The 20,824-nt window shown below is 36.6% G+C and overlaps 1 protein-coding gene across 1 annotated transcript in view; it reads left to right on the top strand.

Annotated features, from left to right (window-relative positions):
- Window positions 1-18,334, top strand: part of CLVS2 (clavesin 2) — a 63,725-nt gene extending 45,391 nt beyond the window's left edge. Inside the window, exons 4-6 of the mRNA XM_036088780.2 lie at window positions 2,229-2,339; window positions 8,476-8,696; window positions 15,322-18,334. Of these exons, the coding sequence (XP_035944673.1) occupies window positions 2,229-2,339; window positions 8,476-8,696; window positions 15,322-15,409 (420 nt within the window). The 3' untranslated portion in view covers window positions 15,410-18,334. The remainder of the gene's footprint in view (window positions 1-2,228; window positions 2,340-8,475; window positions 8,697-15,321) is intronic.
- Window positions 18,335-20,824: the final 2,490 nt, after the last annotated feature.

The raw sequence follows: 20,824 nt of genomic DNA, 5'->3' as shown, positions 1-20,824 counted from the left end.
ACTAGGGAATTAAAGCTACATTAAAATCTATCTCAAAAACCATAAATTGGCAAAAATGAAACAGATTGACAATACTGAGTGCAGTATGTAGAAGAGCTAGAACTTTCCTTATTGCTGGGGGAAGGAGGTGAGGTGTATAAATTGATATAATTGCTGTTACCAATTGTCAAGTTGAAGAATGTACACTCTATGACTCAACATTAACACTTTAGCGATATACCCACACATACACTTGAACATGCCCGAGAGACATGTCCAAGCATGAAGTCTGCAGGGCAGCAGGGCTGGTGATGGCAAAACAGACAAAATATTTGGAAAACAATATGCACTGACAAGAGAAGATAAATTATGATGTACCGTACAACAGTAGTCTATCCAGCTCTGACAATGAACTACAGCTGCACGTGTGTAAAACTCAAATACGAGGAACCTCAGAAACAATGTAATGTGACAACAGACGAATACATTCACTTTGGTGACATATTTATAAAGTTTAAGTGCTTAGAAAACCCAACAGTATAAAAAATAAATAAATAAAATATAAAATATAAAAATAAATAAAACACGCAAAATTATAAAAGAAATAGCAAGCAAAATATAATATTTATAATATTTATAAAATAAAAGCAAGAGAATTACAATATGAAATTTTAAAAGGTGGGAGAGGGTCAGAGAACATGAATACAGGGAACTCTAAGGTTGCCAACCATGTTCTATTCCTCAAGCTGAGTGGAGGGCACACGGATGTTTATCTTAGCGTTCTCTTTATAGTATATATTTTATTTTTTTAATCTATAAAAATGTCATGGCTTAAAAAATACTATGTCTGCATTTCTATCTGATTCATTTCTGTTATTCTAATAACTTCTTGAGGAATGAAAAGTACTTGTTTATAAAAGAACTAAGGCACTGACATAAAAGGAGACATATTTTACTGTTATTCTAATTTATTTATTTATTTTTTTAAGTAATGTTGTCTTTTTATGGTGTGTTACTCTCAGAGATAGAAATTGCTTTGTAAAAAAAAAAAAGTGCTCATTGGCTCTGAAGATCAACATAGAAAACGATGCATTAATTACTAGTGCTCCTAAGTGTCCCCCCAAAACTAAAACATTTTAATGGGGTTATGCCGTGCATGTTTTTGATTAGACAATCTTATATAAGAAAAAGTTTAAATTTAAAAAATGCATCTGTGATTATTTCAGTTCCTTTAGTTTTCCTTTGTTCCCATTCACGTTCTAAATAGAACCCAGAAGAATGCCAGTTATTCTGATACCTCTTGAGAGATACTTCTAGTGGTATAGTGTTTTTTTTATTTTAATGAGACTTACGTAGTCAGTTCAGTGTGGGATTTTGAACTAGTGGCAAGAATTAGTCCACTTATGTGGAATCCGTAGCGTACTCAAGTGATGTCAGATGTTGCAATTCATTCAGTTTAAGGATTTCCTTCATATTACGGAGTGAAGTGGGATGCACCTGTTTAGTCGCAGACAGGAAGAAAACACCTCTCAACATCACTTCAGATGCAAACCTTACACAAGTGAGTTCTTGCTGAAGAGGAGGCTGGCTTTACGATAGGCCCATTTTCTTCCTGTGGGGTTCGCTCAGAGGGTTTTGACTTAACCTAGCAAAATGCATCCCCACATTTCTTACACTACAACATTAAGTTCCTATTTTGCTTATGCATGTTTCCCGCCCCCCCTTTTTTAGGGCTGAAATAAGGGAAGGAGAATGTTTATAATGAAGTTGATAAAATAAGATAGAATAAAGTGAGTTTTGATATATGACAGTGCTCACAATGTAGATGACTATAGTGAAATTTTTAAAAAATTTTAATTTAAATACCCTTTAACAGAAATAATTTAAATAAAACACTTACCTAACATAGATTCAGTATTTGACAAATTCCTAATGTCTTTTACTTCTGTTTCTTGGCCTATAATGACTGTTTTCAGTTTGTAGGCTTAAAATACGGCACTTCCTAAAAATGCTAAAGTTCTTATCAACAAACTGTGCTTGAGAAGGATTTGCTTCATTACATATTGCTTCAGTTTAGGTCTGAAAGTTACAGTGTTTCATGCAGTAAGTTTCTTCCTTATCCATTTTAACTATACAAATCATCTCATTTAAGTGTGTGGAATAACATTTATATACCATATGACTTTCCTCAAGCCTTCTCAATATACTAAAGCATGTGTTGATTTTCTCCCCACTCTATGTTCCTCTAGGATAGTTTCCCAGCACGATTTGGAGGAATTCATTTTGTCAATCAACCATGGTATATCCATGCCCTGTACACCGTGATCCGGCCTTTCCTAAAGGAGAAGACTCGGAAAAGGGTATCTGTTTGTTTCTTTGTTTTTACATTCTTTCTCCTCCCACATTCAATGAATTATGCTGCATAATGTGTATCTAATATTGGCTGTGGTCAAATGTGCCTCTACATTGCATATAAATGTTCAACAGACAAGACATTTAAAAATTCTTGAAGTCCTTATGATTAATTCTGATCAATGTATGTATGAAAGAAATACTTAAAAGCCTGCTAGTCTACTTTCCCACAAATTGGGAGAACATTTCAGTACATTCATTATATATTAAAGCCTCAGTTTAAAAGTAAAAAAAAAAATTGTGCCATGTTCCTAGATTGTTATTAGTACACTTAATTTCAAGTAAGATCCAGAGAAAAGTTATAACTTTATAAGCTGATATATGAAAGTTATTTCACAATATGTATCACATTGAATATAGCGAATTTTGTGATATTTAATATAACTTTCTAGTGATTGTCATGATCAGTCACACATTTCAGAAAGAATGCTGGTGTGTAGAAATATTAATATTTCTTTAAATGGCCAGTTACTTGAGTTCTAAGACCAATTTTTATCTAACAATGAGGATATTCAAAGTACATACAACAAAATTATCATTTTTTTCTGTGAATAAGACAATTTATATAAAGCATTTAGCACAGTGCACGGTACATGGTAAATGCTGAACACATTTATCGTTATTATTAATAATATAGATTTTAAAATGCATTTTAATGCCCCTTATTTCATTTTATCCTCCAAAAGGCTCTGAAGCGTAACTTTAGTAAGCCTTATCTCCTATTTCAGAGCTGAGAAAACTAAATCTTAAGATGGTTAAGTAACTTGCTTACTCATTTACACAGCTGTAGACTTGTAGAGCTAATATATGAATCCAAATATCTCCAGATTTAGAGCTATTTTTACCACCGTGCTGTGACCAATTTTCAAACGATTAGTTCCAAAGTAAAATATACTTTACTTCTAAATGTGTATTGAAGGTAATTTTCCATGTTTCTCAATGAATGAGAAAGCACTTCAGGTATTTCTGAGCCGTGTTGTAGAAGCCTCATTGTGAGCATAGAGGAGAGGTAATTGTTAAGTATGTGTTTGTATCAAACATTGAACAGAAGGTCTTCTGAATATGAATTTGTTGAAAATGTTCCGTTAGTATAGGAGGAAGCCTTCTGTAAACAATTACAATTTATATCAGGAATTGTTTCTACCAGTGAGAATCAAATTAATTTACATGTTAGAATTCAGAAAAAATGTATTGATGTGCTTCCCAAATAACACTTTCAGACTTTGTCTTATGAAGAGGTGATCAGGTGATCCAAAACACCTGCTGGGGCTTTTAGTACATATTATACTAGTGAATGCTTCTGTAGTAGTCACTCTAGGCCACATGCTCTTCTAAGTACTTTGCATATGTTAACTCATTTAATCCTTACAAGGATGGCTCTAGGGGAAGCATTGTTATTTTTCTCCTTCTATAGATGGGAAAATGAGGCACAGAAGGTCAAGCAAATTCCTCTAAATCACAGCTAGGAGGTAGTAGAGCTAAATATGTGGGTTTATTGGGAAGACAGTTCCAGACAGAGGGCACAGCAAAGACAAAGGTCCTCAGGTAGAAACATGCCTGGTATACTTGGCAAACAGCAAGAAGGCACAGAAAGCTGAAGCAGAATGAGCTACTGAGGAGGGTAGTAGATGATGGGATGGAAGGGAATATGGTATGCCACATCATAGGGGGTCTTGTATTCTACTGCAAGGGTCTGGGCTTTCAGTCAGAGTGAAATGAGAAATACTTGAAAGACTGAATACAGGGGTGACTTGTTCTGAGCACAATGTACTGCTCTGTTGAAAAAGACTAAGGAGGATCAAGTCTAACCCCAAGCTCCAGGTTTGGGGTTATTTGATTGAATTGAATAATTTTGACAATGCCTGGAAAAATTCATGGCTAGCATTATTCTAGCTGGAAGTGAGATATCTGAGCTTTACCATTTTAATTAAAACTATATGACTTGTAAATCTTCATAAGAGAAAACAGTTATAGGTTAAAACACTTCTGATTTCTACTTATATAATCAATATAAAGTGCAAAGCTCTTATATTTCTTTATGGGTATTCCAAGTGATTCAGCATCATAATATTACTCAAACACTGTATACCTTAGATGCTATAAATCTGTTCTCTGAAAAACTGACAAAAGAAAACCCAAAGAATAATTGTGCATCTTTTGTCACAAAAAGGAAACTCCTGGTTCTTTGGTTTTTTTTAATTAAATGAAATCTGACTTTGAGTCTCCAACATACCAACTAATGGGAATAGCGACCCTAGGTGGTAGGGGTGTCCCTTCTCAAAATCTCATCAATATCTGGAATCTTTCATGCGGAACGAAATTTTCCATCCAGGATGGCTACTTCTGACATCCTCACTATTCAAGCCAGTATTAGTTCCTTGAATTAAGGTCTCCTTCTGCTCCCAAGTTGTCTGTGAAAAAGAACAATAGCATCTTCACTAAAGCTGGAACCCAATGCCTAGGATTCAACCTCCATGCACTCTTCAGCTATTCCAGGGTTGTGGTCTTGCCACTCCCAAGAGCTGACAGGAAACAGGCTTCCATACTGATTGGTGCAACTTTCTACCTGTTCCTCAGTATGGGGGACTCTCTCTTCTATTCCTTGCTAATTCCCAAACGTATTTCACTTTTCTCCCTTCCACTCAGGTCACCTACCATAATCTCTTTAATGGCACAGTGTAGGGAGGTAAAGTAAAAGTATTATTTAGGCTAATTCTTAGAATAGTAAGGTACTCTGAGCCAAGGGAGCCCACAAGGACAAGACTTCTTGCATGAAATGGTGGAAGACAGAAGAAACATCCACTGCAAATGTCCTGAGACAAATGTGTGCATGGTGTGTTTCAGCAAGGAGGACATAGTAGATGTGTTCAAAGAAGGAGTTTATGGAGGGCCTTACAGGATTTACTCTAAGAGAAAGGAGAAGTCAGTGGGGAATTGTGAGCAGAGTAACGTGATCTGACTAATGTCGTGACATGGTCATTCTGGCTGCTGTGTTGAGAACAGAGTGTAGGTGGCAAGAGTGAAAGTGGGGAGAGCAATTAGAAGGTTAGTGCAATAATATAGTCTGAAGGATGATGGTAGTTTGACTTGGGGTTGTAGGGGCAGAATTGGTCAGATGTTCAGATTTGTGATATATTTTGAATGAAGAACCAAAAGGATTTACTGACAACTTAGAGAGGAATTAAGGATGAGTCGACAGTTTTAGCCTGAGAAACTAGAAGCAGTCATACCACTAACTGACATTAAAAACAGGGAGGAGCTGATTTGGGGAAGAAAGCTGTGAGTTCAGTTTTGGACATATTAAGTTTGAGGTGCCCATTGACCTCTTACGTGGAGATGTCAAGTGGAGAGGGGAAATAGCAATCTGAAGCTCAAAGGAATGGTCTGGATGCAATATATAAAGTTCAATGTGTGAATGATATTTAGGGCCCTAGACTGAATGAGATCACCAAGGAGTAAGTACACTTAGAGAAGAGAATCAACCCAAGAACTGAAGCCTGGAGCTCTGTGACATTAAGATGTTGGGGTGATGGGAAATAATCAGCAAAAGAGACTGAAAAGAAGCATCTGTCAAAGTAGGAGAAAATCAAGAGATGCTGGCAATAAATGTTGCAATGATGAGAGTCATTTATATCCAGTGCTACTGAGAGGTGAGGAAAAATAAGGACTGAGAATTGAACATTGAGTTTAGCAATGAGAAAGAGCCTGACAAGAACCATCTTCATGCGATGGTGGGAAGCAAAGCCTGTTTGGACTGGACTCAGGAAAAATGGGACTAGAGAATTTGGATGGTGAAACAACTCCTTTGATGAGTTTTGTAACAAAGGGAAGGAGAGAAATAGGTTAATAACTGGAAGTAGAAGTCTGGCCAAGAGAGGTTTTGTGCCTCTGTTTGAGGGGGCATGGGAAGGGAGGTGGATTGGCAAGTTTGTCCTCTGATGGGAAAGATCTCCCAGACAGAGGAAATTTGATGATATGAGAGAGACAGAAGAGAATTGCTTGAGCAATATAACTGAGTAGAGGAGAGAGGATGGCTTCTAGTGCACAGGTGGAGAGGTTGGCCTTTGTAGAGTTTATCTTTCCATTGTACTAGGCTCAGAGGCAAAGCATACGGACACAGATGCTGGTGGGTGGGTCTCATCTGGTTGCCCTATTTTTTCAGTGAAAGAGGAAATAAGGCCAAAGCTGAAAGTGATGTTGAGGGAGGATGTAAAAGAATGTTAGCAAAGAGAGAGAAAGTAGTGTGCTAGGATTTCATTTACTTCTCTAAGGATTTATTAAGATAACTCATGCATGACTTGAAGAGATTTCTTACATGAAGAAACATCTAATGAGATAAGGTTGTATAACTAATAAAATAAGAGTTTCAGGTGCTAGAACTTAACTCCCCCCCCCAAATTATTTTGATTTCTTATGAGAAGAACTTAAGTGTGTGTGTGTGTGTGTGTGTGTGTGTGTGTGTGTGTGTGTGTGGTGGGCGGGCTGTTGTGCTCTGCAAAGAGGAGCTGGAAGGTGTAAAGTTTGCAATTAACCTAATGTGCTTTGGAGCAGATGTCATCTTCCACCTCCGTAGGCTCCCTATCAAATATTTCAGGCAGCCGTTTGCTCTGCATATTTTGGCCAGTGACCTGCTCTCATCTGTTTTTACTGGTCCATAATCTGTTGAAATTACTTGTTGATTTATAATTCCCATCCCTATCATTTTGTTGGATGTTGTAGACTAGTTTTTCTTTGTTTTCCAATATATTTACTTCAGTGGACTCTAAAATTACAGAAAGCAAAGGTAATTATGTTAGCCTGTTCATCATAAACCTGAAGTATGAGTCACTTAGAAACCATGAGTGACTATTTCTAAGTTACTTATAAACTATAATCCTTAAACAAATATTATATAAATTATATGAGATGACACGAATGCTTTTTCAGAGAAGACCGATCTACAGTTTTGAGATTGAAATGAAAGAAGAGAAAAGAGGTAGCAATTTGTGGAGAAACAAATCTTGAGTATGTACCTTGAGTAATTTTTCAGCTTAAAGATTTATTTATTGTGAATTGTGTAAGACTGATGAATCACAGAACTGTACCCCTGAAACAAACAATACATTATATGTTAAAAAAATAAGAAAAAAAGATTTATTTATGAGAGAGAAAGAGAGAGAGAGAGAGCAGGGGGAGAGGCAGAGGGAGATGGAGAGAGTGAATGCCAAGCAGACTCCAGGCTGAGTGAGGAGCCTGATGTGTGGCTCAACCACACGACCCTGAGATCACGACCTGAGCCAAAACCAAAGATCCATCACTCAACCGACTGAGCTACCCAGGTGCTCCAATAATTTTTTAGTTTAAAAAAAAAGCTCTAGGTAATACCAATTATTAATGTATACATACAGCTTTACATTTTCACTCCATTATTGCATTTTTATTTGAACAATAAGCATGGAAACCTCTAGTAGAGAAGATGCTGGCAACATTATAGAACATAAGTCCTTTGGGATGTGAACCTTCACTCATCCTTTCATTATGATGTTGCTAATCTACTTTTATTTACATCACACACTTTGCATTACGAAGCAGTAATTTAGTGTTTACAGTATTCTTATTTTTATTGATGATAAAAGAGAAAGCCATACTGGTAACAGCTTTTGGGCTTAATAACTTGGATGGGCTCTATAGTTGATGAGTCCCTTATGAGAATGGTCTCTTTTAACAGCATTCGTTATGCCCATCATTAGCTTTGCACAACTAACATCAAGATGATGTACTGATCAACATGCCCATTGGATTCTGCTTATGTCCTCAACTCTAAAGTAGGAAACCAAATTTCAGGTTTCAGCTCTTTAAGCCAACCACTATCTGACTTTCTAGAAACTACTTAAGATTCCTATGCCTCAGGATTTTTATATGAAATATTAGGATAACAGTACCATCCCTGTATGTTTCACAGAGTGGATGAAGGATTTAACTATTTTAACAGACATGGAAAACTCTTGTTTTTGCTTTTCCTAGCCTCACTCCCTTCTCCTAGCATTTGGATGGTATTTATTCTCCTGTGTGTGTTTCTCCTCACCCTTCTTCTTGCATTTGTAGATATTTTTGCATGGTAACAACCTGAACAGTCTACACCAACTAATTCATCCCGAGATCCTGCCTTCTGAGTTTGGAGGAATGCTGCCCCCTTATGACATGGGAACATGGGCAAGAACACTGCTAGACCATGAGTATGATGATGACAGTGAATACAATGTAGATTCCTACAGCATGCCCGTGAAGGAGGTGGAAAAGGAACTCTCCCCCAAGTCCATGAAGAGGTATGCTGGAGGTGGCTGGGAAGTGGGCTGTAGCCAGTGTGGGAATGCCCCAACTGAACTCCTCGGTTTATACTTTTGGGGAGTATATATTCAGTGGGATTTTAAATCCTTTTATGCCCCCATGATTAGACATCTAGGAATTTTGAGTCAAAGATAAAGTCATTCAAGGCAGTGTCAACTCAGTTTTGTTCCATGTTCACAGACAATCTAACAAGGCTGTTAGGGATCACTAAATCCAGTGGTTTTTCAAACTGTACCCTCAGAGTTCTGGGGGAGTACCTTAGGCCTAGCAGGTGGGGTGGGAACAGTGCCCATCTCCACAATGAGAACAACTCTCCTTCTATCCAAGCAATTTGCTAGACTTTTGTATAAGATTTCATTTGAAGAAAGGGATCCATGGCAAGCACACTCACACACACTCACACAAACACACACACACATGCACACACATTTCAAACTTATATTCTCTTTTTAGTATCTCTGCTCTGTTTCTGATTTAAAGGTCTAGCCATTCCTGAGGCAAAACATTCTATTTTCCTACAGCTTTACTCTTTATAAAGTTCATTTTTGAGTGAGATTCTGATTCCTTGCTTTGACTCTCATGGTACTTTTATGCCTGTTTTCTTTCAGTCAGTGCAGGTTTATTGAACACATATTCTGTAATAGGCACTTCCCTAGGTGTTTTGGATTCACTGTGAACAAACACACATCCAGCCATAGCTTAGTGGTGATGGAAGGCGGGGGAGTTGCTGAACATGCCCAAATGTATAGCTGCCTCTGACTTTGCATTCTGTAGCAAACCAGAAGATACCTAATTCTCAGGCTCCCCCAGGCCACAGAAAGCCAGAGTTCACTTGGATAGTAGGAACAAATATTATTTCTCTGTTCATTTCCCATCACAGAAATATAAGAACCACAGCCCCTGCAAGTCTCTTTTCACCTGGCTCAGGGAGGACCAAGGCATCGCCCCTGTCATCCCTCACACTATCTTGCATCTTTCTCTGATGAAAAGCAAGGGTCCTGTGGTCACAGTTGTGTTCATGCTGGGGTGCCGCTGTTCTCAGAGCGGGCCTCCTGGTGCAGCTGCTGCTGTTGTTGCTACTGTTGTTGGTGTGTGTGATGCCCTCCTCTCCCCAGGCTGCTCCACGATGCCTTGGAGAGAAGGGAAAGGCTGGAGACATCTCCAGCTTTAATTTCTCCACCAATCAACAAGCAGGGGGAGGGGCAGAGGGAGAAGCAGGCTTCCCACCGAGCAAGGAGCCCGATTTGGGACTTGATCCCAGGACCCTAGGATCGTGACCTGAGCCGAAAGCGGATGCTTAGCTGACTGAGCCACCAGGTGCCCCAGAATAACTTCCTTCTAATAAAAATAATAATCCTAGTTGTTGTTATAATCTGCCATTTACTATGTACTTATCATGAGTCAGTCCCTATCTAGGTATCTTTTTCATAACATTAATTTATTTTATCCTCACAGCAACCCTGTTAAACAGATGTTGTATCCTCAAAGTCACATAGTCTATGTGTAGTGGACTGGGGTTCCAATCCATGAGGTATAGAGTCTAACGTGTTGCTGACGTAAGCCTTCCTTGTCTACCCTCTGAGATAGCAGGATGTAGGCTGTCACTCTGGAACTGAGCTACATAAGGATTTGGAAACCGCTGTCACTGGTGATCCCTGGTTTTTGCCTTTACCAGCTAACAATGCTTATTTCCTTCAACCACTTCTTCTGCGACGTGTTCGCTAACGTGGTTCCCTCCTCAGAGCACGTATCTCTCCATATCCTCCACATCCTGGCTGTATCCTATCACCTGCAGTCTGCGTGCCTGCATTCCTCCCAAACTTCCTACCTGTGTCTTTGCCTCTACCCTTACCCTGCTCCCCTGGCCCCCATATATTATCCACATGGCAATCTAAAACATCTTTTAAAATCTAAGTCAGATCATTTCACTTCTCTGCTTTAAATTTTTTAATGACTGCTGATTATACAGTGAATAAAATAAATTCTGTAACATGGCTTACAAAGTGCTATATGATCTGATCCTGCCCCCCTCATCCTTCTAAGTATATCCCACCATCTCTTTCCTCCCTGTCTTTCAGCCATAATATCCTTCATTCTGCTCCTGCAGCCTCCCTCTCCAGCTTGTTCCTCTCTAAAGGCCTTTCCACGTGTCACGGCTGCATAGGATGCTCTTTTCCTGCATCTCCCAATCCAAGGTCACCTCCCTAAGAGAGTGGTTAGGTCTTTATCAACCATTAGGTCTTAATCAACTCTACTTCTTCCTCATTCTGGTCACTCCCTATCAGTCCCCTCTTTTATTTTCTGCCTGTCAAATGACTCATTTTATTTAACGTTATGTCCCCTCCCCAAATTTAGGCTTCATGAAGACTTCAATGACTTTGTCTGTCCCATTCTCTGAATCTCCAGTGCCAGGAGTAGGGCCTGGAACACAAAGGGTGCCCACTGGGGATCAGTAGAGTGAATGAAGGAGCGCTCTGCTGTCTGTCAGTGGCCCCTTATAAGTCCAGTGTTCAGAACTGAATAGGTGACATCTGTTGCTATCACTACTTGCATCTAAGTTCCAGAACCCTAGCTTCGCCCTCACTGGCTTCTGTTGTTGCCTCTGTTGCTGTGGTTCAGGCAGCCAAAGCACATTGCTGACTCATATTGAGCTCCCTAGCACTAGAAGGTTCTTTACTTATAGATCCATATCCTCATAATTCTCTCTTTCTGTGTTTAGCTTTTTCCTCCAAGCAGATAATTTTAATTGATTAACACCATCTTGTTAGATTTGGCTCGGTCTGTCCACCTTTTGAAGTCTTTTTGGATCCTGATTTTCTTCTCCAATTAGTTAGGCCATTCTGTCCTCTGCAGACTTGGCTCACAGCACGTCAACCTCCCCAACCATGAGTTTTTTGCTTCTGACATGGATTGATTAGAATTTCAGCCATCCTTTGTTTGGTGTAGGTTTTGTATCTACGAAGCTTTTAGGGTTCTATCTGAAAACTTGTGAAGAATGAGCTTAAGAAAGTTATTTCATTTGATTCTCACCTTCTGTGTGTCAGGGAGTGGCAGCTCCCCATCAAGGATGGGACAGAATCGTTCCTAGGTTCCCCCCTGCTCTCCGTTCCTCCATTTTTTTTTTTCCAGTTTTGTAATATCATTAGGTTGCGAGGAAAAAACTCATTCCTTCACCAGAGACTTGTAGATATTTCCTCCTTCAGGGGAATTTATCTAGATGTGTAAGAAGAAGACTTTGTTTTCCTGTGTTGATTTGTGGAGGAATAGCATGGTCACGTGAAAAGATACAAAGTTCGGTCGATTGTGGGGGCCTTACACTAGAGGAACATCTTTTACCTTACATCTCTAGTACCTAGGATAGTGCCTAGCATAGGCACATAACAGCTGCAGTGAGCAGCAATATTAACATTGCCATTGTAATATGAGCTCCGATTTTATCGAATAATATTCAACATCTATTGTTACTACCTGTCAAACTCCATCTAATGCTTTGTATATATTGACTCCTTTGCTTCTGTAAACAACTAATCAGGTAGTGCTATCTCCCTTTCATTGGTGAGGAGACCCAGATACAGAGAAGGTAAGTAACTTCCACATGGCACATAGGGGCAAAGTAGCATGGCTAATACTGGAAAACAGGCCATAGGATTCTGTAAGTCATCTCCCTAACTGCTACCATTTGCTGTCTGCCAGAATTTGTGCTGTGATTTATGCATGCATTATTGAATTTGAGCCTTAGTGTATCTGTATGATGTAGATGTTATTTTTCTCCATCTTACAGTTAAAAGAACAAAATCTAGGAAGTTTAAATAGCCTCCTCCTGGTCACAAGAGCCAGCAAATAGCAGAACTGGAATCGGAATCCCCTTCTGTCCAAAAATCTATCCTCTTAAACACAAAGGTATAGCACCATATTGTGGATGCACAATAAATGAATAAATGATACCTGAATAATTAAACTTAAATGATAGGGTTTCATGAAAAAAAAAAAAGTTATTCATTGCAAAGACAGCAGAGGCTATGTGGAGACCGCTCAGATATGCTGTGAGTTAATGATAAACAACTCCTTCTATTGCAGCAGAAACAGACCAATGCATTGACAAGTCGTGGTCCTGTAAAAATAGCCCTGTTGTTTTGGATAAGACAGGAAAAAAAATCTGGACTAAAATAACAGTACATTTGGGACAATTAAATACCAAAAAAAAAAAAAAATCTTAATCGGAAATCATTTCTGCCTGGCTTGTTTTATTGAGGAATTATTCTACGTATGGAGCCAGGATTCATCATCCAACAATTCTGATGCTGGTCGTGCGTGATAAAAGCGAACTAGGAATTTAATCACAGGTTGATAGTGCACTGTAATTTAAAATATTTCCTTAAAATCACCATACCCTCTAATCATTTTTTTTAATAGTCAAGGAACATAAAGATTTAAAAGATTGTGTGTGGGTGTGTGTGCCCATGTGTGTGCATGAGATATATATATATATATATATATATATATATATTTTTTTTTTTGCAAATGCTTAAATTGTGTACTTTGTGCCATCTGAAGAGTTTGGTGTGTACTGATCGATATTATTAGGATATGTATCAACATTTATAGAATAAATCTAACTTTGTGAGAATTTTAAAACATGTTTTCTGTTAATTTCTTCTTTTATAGGATAAATTGCTTTATCTTTATTATTCTTGGTTTTAAATGCTTAATACCAAACTTCTTTCAGTATGGAAACTATTTCTTGGGTAGAATTTAAGATATCGAAATTTAGTTGTGTAACAGACTCTGTGATACGCGTTGTGCTCACCATAAGGAGAGAAACTGATGAAGTCCCTGCTCGTGGAACTTGTAGTTAAGTGGGTACCAGTTGTCAACTTAATATTTCAGTATAGGACATTAAATGAACTTTTTTTGTGTTTTAGCATGGATTTTTCTTGGGAAACAATTTTTTTTTAGTTGAACCTAAGTAAAATAGTGGTAAAGGTCTAATTCCTAAGTGTTTTGTGCAATTGTCTGCTGTGTTAAAATGTATTTTATTCATGAGGTAAATGATTTTTCCTAAGATAAATTATTATTGCATTTAAAAGTGATACACAATCTTTTATTCCTCCTTCTCTTCTTTTCTTCCTCCCTCTACTTCTCTCTCTCACTCGCTCGCTCTCACTCATCTGCTAATTCAACTTTAGTTGATCTCCTTTCTGATATAGACATATATAACCTATTATTGAGATAAAATGGTGAAAATGACTTAGGAAGTAAAACATTCCTGTTTTAATGTCCTCGCCTTCCTTTTTGTTCCCTCTCTAGAACCAAATTTAAGTTTATTTAAATGAATGAGTCAATTAATCAGTTAATCCTAAAATTATTTTTGCTTTGATAATTAGTTCCATTGCTGTTCTTTTTCATTAGCATGTGCAGTTGTATTTTAGCTTATAGTCTTTCTTTTTGAGAGTTAATGAGGTTTGCTAAGAGGCATACTGCCACAGCAATAGCCAATTGGCTGGAATGCAGCAGCAGGGGGAAAATTCATTACTGAGGAGGATTTTAAAAGGGCAGCTGCTTCTTTAATGCCATAGCTATTAAGAAAGCAGTGTCCTGCCATAACAGTAGCATGTTCCATTGACTTTCCTCCTTCCCAGTTTCATGTTGTTTCCTAATGATGAATTGAGATATAATTCCCACCTACTATCAAAAGCGGGTATAAGGAGTTCAAATTACTTGCTCTCCTAATCAGAAAGTGCCACTACCTATAAAAGAGGTTTTTTTTTTTTTAAGTCTTAAATTGTTTCATGAAACTTTCCAGAGTAAGACTGATTTTATTCAGATGTTCTAGTGGGAAATTTAACAAAAATTCTCAAATTTTGATTTTTTTTCTAATGTGGTCATTGGAAATAAAAAATGATGGTTAAAAAATGCACATTTGTGTTGAATTTGTTTCATCGAGATCTTTTTTTAAGATTTATTTATTTGTATTTATTTGAAAGAGATAGAGGTTGTACTTGAGCTGGGGAAGGGGCAGAGGAGAGGGGGAGAGAGAGAGAGAATCTCAAGCAGGCTCATACCCAGTGTGGAACCCAGCGCGGGGCTCTATTTCATCACCCTGCGATCATGACCTGGAGCCAAAATCAAGAGTCCTGGCTTAACTGGTTGGGTCACCCAGGCGCAGATCATAGAGCTCTTTAAGACAGGAATTAAGACTCCTATCATTTCTATTTCATTTCTCATAACAATAATTTCATTATAATAATTTCCCACTTGGAGATGTTCTGTTATCACCCATCTGTCCTATACTATATATTCTCACTCTCAAAAAAAAGACTTTTGATCAATTGTGAAGAAGAGAACTTAAGCTTATTATGGTGCATTTAGAATCCTTTGCTGCTCATTATCTATTTAGAGCTCAAAGGGGATTGTTTTCTCCCTCTGATACAAAACCCACTATAAGCATGTCCCTCTCTAAATGTGCAGCATTCTCAGTTCATAAATCCCTTGATGTAGGGAAGATAATCCACATCCATGAGAAAAGTAATAATGGACAAAAGACAGAGAAAGGAATGTAATTATTTGGTAATAACTCACTGACACTGGCCTTATCATTTCCAGATCCCAATCAGTAGTGGATCCTACAGTATTAAAACGCATGGATAAAAATGAGGAAGAAAACATGCAACCTTTGCTATCTCTGGACTGATAACTTCTCTGCACTCCCCATGGATTAGAAATGGAAGGTACTTGTTTTCAGCAACAGGGACAGCACTGTGGAGGAATGACCAGCTGGAAACTTATTTATTCATGTTAATGTAGCATAATATATAATAAGGCATTGGGTTTCCCATTTGCTTGAACCATGGGTGCCCTGGTCTGGAGTTAAAGAAAAAAGTCAATAATTTATTCTGTAAGTGCCAAGTTCTTTGTAAATATAATCTAATCTTCACATCAAGTTTGTAAACTTTGGTAGTAACTGAAATTGGAAAAGTTTGGCTCATGAGTCCATGCCAGTGATATGAACTATAACAAAAAACAGAAAAGACACATACACAATGGAAGCTAATTAAACGTAGCCCTGTTTCCTATGAAGCCATATTTCAGCTCTCATAGTGATTGTTTCAATGTTTTTCTCTGAAATTGTCATATTCCAATGTACTTTTAATGGACACAGGTAACTAGATGATTCTAGGAAATTAGTATGATAAATGTGTTTCCTGTCTAGTGATTTTCATTTCACAGAAAATGTGTCCTAGTGACTATCACTGGCCTTGAATTTTGGAGACAAGGAATGGCAGAAGAGCTGGTAAACTAAACACTTGAACTCTTCTATGTTGTTTAATTCCTGGAGTCTTGTGAAAAGATATGTTCCCCAAATTAAGATGTGGAATTCTAAAAGAGAGTGGATTTTTTTAAACTGCTGTCTTCATAATATGTCTTTTATTTGAGATCCTATTGTATCCATGTCTGATGTACTTTAAGAACATTTTCCCCCCCAAAACTCTTCGACCAAGAGAAAGAGAACTCATACGTGAATAGTGTTTTGACAACTAACTTTGGACATAAAAGTTGCCATGTACAGATAAGGGGCTAATTTCTAATTCTTGTGCACTGGTTGGAAATATATATATATATATCTATATCTATATATATATATATATATGTATATTCACATGCACATATATATTTTTATTGAGCTCTAATAAATCCTTGATGTGACAGGCTTATAAAATAAATCATACATATTCAATGGTCTTAGAGATGTTATAAATAATTACGTGAGATGCTAACTCTGGAAAACTACTTCCACTAAAGTTAATGAAAATGAGGTATAGTGAAACAGACTTTCAGTGAACCTGTTTTAAGGGCATTCTAATTTAATTTGTAATGCAATCTTGAATCTGTGTCATTTTAGTGAAATATATTTTTCCTTCACAAAACAACAGGTCTCAGCATAATGTGGGCAGTATCAGGTGACCAAGAGTAATATAATTTCTCGCAAATTCAAGGTAATTATCTTAATGATCCTATAAGTACAGATTTTCTTTTCAGAAAAGATTGAAAGAACATATTGCATCCATAAGACATAGGGAAAGCATCTGAGGGCATCTGAGATAGCATGTTATAGTTTAAATGTAGATGTGGAATGCTTATGTTAGTTTTCATTTCATAAAAATTCTGCAATTATAGCACATTTTAAAAATCTTACTTTAAATTTCAAATTCCAGTGTGAAAAAGCAAGATTTTTACCACCTTTTCAGAGTGGTAATTTTTGAGATTGAAAATATTCTTTTGAAAGAAAAATATCTCAAGGAACTCTTGGAAACCAACAGAAATAAAGGCATGTAGCAGCCTTTATATACTTTTTAGCCAAAAGCTTCAAAAATTCCACTTACAATTCTATACAAAACTCTTAATATCAAGATCAGTACACCAACCTGCAGTATCACGAATGGACTACCAGTGTTTGTAAAAATACATAAATATACATAAATAATATGATTGAAATATACCTTAAAAATGCCAACCTCAAATCAAGTCTGGAAGAATAACTGTCAGGCCCTCTGCTCTACCCATAAATATTATGGAGATTGGAATGAATTGGGGATAAAAAGCTACAGCAACTCTTACCTTTGTAAGAATCCTAACCACAGGATTCTTATATTTTGGCCTACCTGACATATATTTGATAGTCTTGGACTTTATATACTATAGAAGCAAGTGCTAGGCAATATGATGCAGTAAGATAAAATAGAAACAATGTACAGAAGGATGGTCAACTTTTCATTCTCATGTGTTTCTCTTGATATACACTGTTTATTGCCAATTTTTAGAATTCTACCAGCTTCAGCTGTCAACCAGCATAGCCAGCTTCTTTCCCCTCTCATAAGGCTAGTGTCACATATAAAAATAACCAGAAGGGCATATTGTATGTGTATACCTATCTAATTATAAGTATGATTCCCACTATCTCCCTTACCCGACATTTGGAAACTTTGCATCCTATTGCTGTCCGTCTGCTCTTCTTCAAATGAGCAACTGAGCGTTGGCTGCATTGTGTAAAATATTTTTAAATGAATGAACAAATTACAACAATGATGCCTTTTGAAATTGCTTTATCTAGCTCAATCTGTGAGTAAACTCATTGTCCAGGAATGTTTTTGGAGCTACTTAGTCAAAGCATATTTGGTCAACTTTATAAATCTTCCTTTCAGCATCAGCTAACTAGCACCATTTAGGGATTTTTTTCCCCTAATGTAATTTCCTGTTACGTAGCTATGTCTGTTGTCACATAACTTAGTACATAAGCACTCCTATATGTCAATTAATTGTGATAGTGCTCTCTCTTTCACTCTTTCTCTTTTGTGCGTACATATGCGTGCATACACGTGGCTGTTTGCCCTAATGAATTTGCCTATTTTGAGATCCATGCTTTCCTTTTGTAGCTGTCTTGTTACCGAAAATATGTAGACATCAAAGGATTACCACATTTGATTTAGAACAGACCAATAGTTCCTGCTTCTCTCACTCTGCCTGTTCTGCTCTTTCTTATATCCTTTCTTTCTTCCGTTGTTTCAGGGGCAGCTGCTTCCAAAGCTGGTTTAAAAATAAATAACTTTCCTTTTACTGTCAGTGATATTTGCACACATTTTTGCTTGATATCTTAAAAGGAAGAGATTATCGTGAAAATACACTCTAAGAAATATGAAGAAGTGCCTCTTTAAGAATGAGATAAAGCAGTGATACTAGAATATGGATTCTATTTGTAGTCTCTTCTGAAAAGTAAATACATGCATCTAAATAAGGGTGAAATATGAGTATCATTTGAAGAAGGGTAGTTGAGGCCTTGCTTTGAACATTCCCCTACAGCATTAAGTCTTTATTGTGTCAGTTCAATACCATAACTTGAACACATTTGCAAATCTGGCATTACGCTAAAACAATATACAGGTGTTTGCAAGGAGGTTTTTGAAGTGGGCATACATGATCTCTTTTATTTCAATAATAGTTTGCATAGTGTAGGCAGACATTCCTTAAGTCTTTTCACAGAAAATGCTTGTTTACTTGACAGGACTGAAAATTCATACATTCGTAAGCAGGAAAGCCAAGCAGCTAGGTTCTCTTTAACATTGTTAACTGGGTCACATTGTTAAATTAAACATTTGAAGTTTCTGTAATATTCCTGAGGGAGCGGAGGTCCCTCTGATGCATCAGGAAAATGGAGCACTGGTTTAGACCTCGGGGAACATGTTTATCTCTCACAAAAAGAAACCCTCAGAGCCATGGCAGTGTATCTTCAGAAACCGACTTCCTTTCCTTCTCCAAACAACTTAAAGGTTTATGGATATGTCTATGGTCCTTTAGAGAAATTCTATCAAGAAAACCTGCTGTGAGGCTATGTACTCTTCCGTTGTTTTATCTAAATGTCTGACTGGTCTGGTTAATACCTTTTTTGGTTATTTTGTGTATATTTATTAATGGTTACTTGAAAAGTTGCCATCAGCCATGAGGACTTTTTAGAATGATTATCAACACACAAAATAAAAAGAGCAGAGCTCTGGCATAATATCTGAATTTTCAGATACAGTATCCATATTTTTTACATCAAAAAGCTCGTAGGCCTATATTCCATTTAAATATGCTATATAGATATATGGCCTAAAAATAGTGGTGCATTTTAAATTTATGAGGCCATTAGATCATGTAAGAATCAGCAAGTTGTATAAAATATATTGGCACAAAAGTAGAAGATTGGCTAAATATTCAGGATGTGTAATTATCTACAGCAGTGAAAAGGATTTGTTTTCTTCTTTGTTTTAGTTGAAAAAAAAACTGATTTTCAATATGCAGTTGGAACTATTTAGCACTACTCACTATTTGAAAGGTGACAAATAAGTAAGATTACAAAAGGAGGCTTGACTTTGAAACATTATTATATCATGACCTTAATGGCTTAGAGAACATAATTTTTCACAAATTCAAGTTTTAATTTGGGAAATATCCATAGGTTAACCTCACACATGGAGATACTGTTATGAAGTCTATTCTGTGATGAGAGTGGAAATTTATTCCTTTGGATTGTGGAAAAAAATGTACAAGAGCAATTCTGTGGATTGAAATAGCCAAATTGTACTATCTTTCAAAGATGGAGGATGCAAATGATACTGTTGAAATTAAAACAAAAAAATAAGCATAGATTATGCACTTTTATAGTAGATAGTGGACATTGTTACAATGAAGAAAGTTGTTTGGTCAGTATTGGACTTAGTTTCAAGTTTCAATACAAGTATTTGGGTCCTTAATGATATCAATATCAATGCATTTATTCTGTCAAAATAATTTTTTGGTGAATGAGAGGGACCTAGATGAAAATCAAAATAAATGTTAATGGAACTTTTAAGAATGAACCAATCCTCAATAATTTTAAAAAATTGCAATGGGTGAAAGCTGGTTTACATACAACAGAGATTCAAAGCATTGTCTTATTTCTAATCCAGTGTTCAGTTTTCAACTTATTTAAAAGATAAATAAAATTCCAAAACCAAGTAGTTTTTGTTTTCAAAACTGTTCAGAAAAAAACAAGATGTCTAAGAGGTAATTATACAAGTCCTTGATAAGAATACTAAGCACATTGTTTACTATTTGAGGGAGCTATTTATTCCAATACAATAGTATAACTGGTATAATATAATTTTTGAATAAGTATACATTTCTGCTTTTAAAAAAGCATTCATTTTGCATATGGCGAATGTTGAATTTGGTAGTATTGGATCTGTTGCACCTGTAAAATGTAAATTTCTAAAATGTCATCTAGAAATGAACAATAACTTTATTTTTTAAAGAAATTTTAGTTAGCTATTTAGGTTAGAATATCAGATTTTTCTGACACTTCTATGTTTGGAGCTTACAGGGGAAACAATTCATTCAATCAAAATGTCATTTTTAATATTGTATAACTTTTAGACAAGATTTCAAAGGATAGTTTGAATGAAGAAGTAAATCAACATTTAAGTTGCATATAGCAATGGGAATGATCAGTAAATAACATTTCACTCTTTGTGTGGAGTGGCATTAAAAAAATAAAAGTTATGGCATTAGACATAAATTCAAAATTATAAAA

This window comes from Halichoerus grypus, chromosome 9 (assembly GCF_964656455.1).
Source record: "Halichoerus grypus chromosome 9, mHalGry1.hap1.1, whole genome shotgun sequence".
NCBI classification, from domain to species: domain Eukaryota; kingdom Metazoa; phylum Chordata; class Mammalia; order Carnivora; family Phocidae; genus Halichoerus; species Halichoerus grypus.
This window is presented reverse-complemented; position numbering and strand designations above follow the sequence as displayed.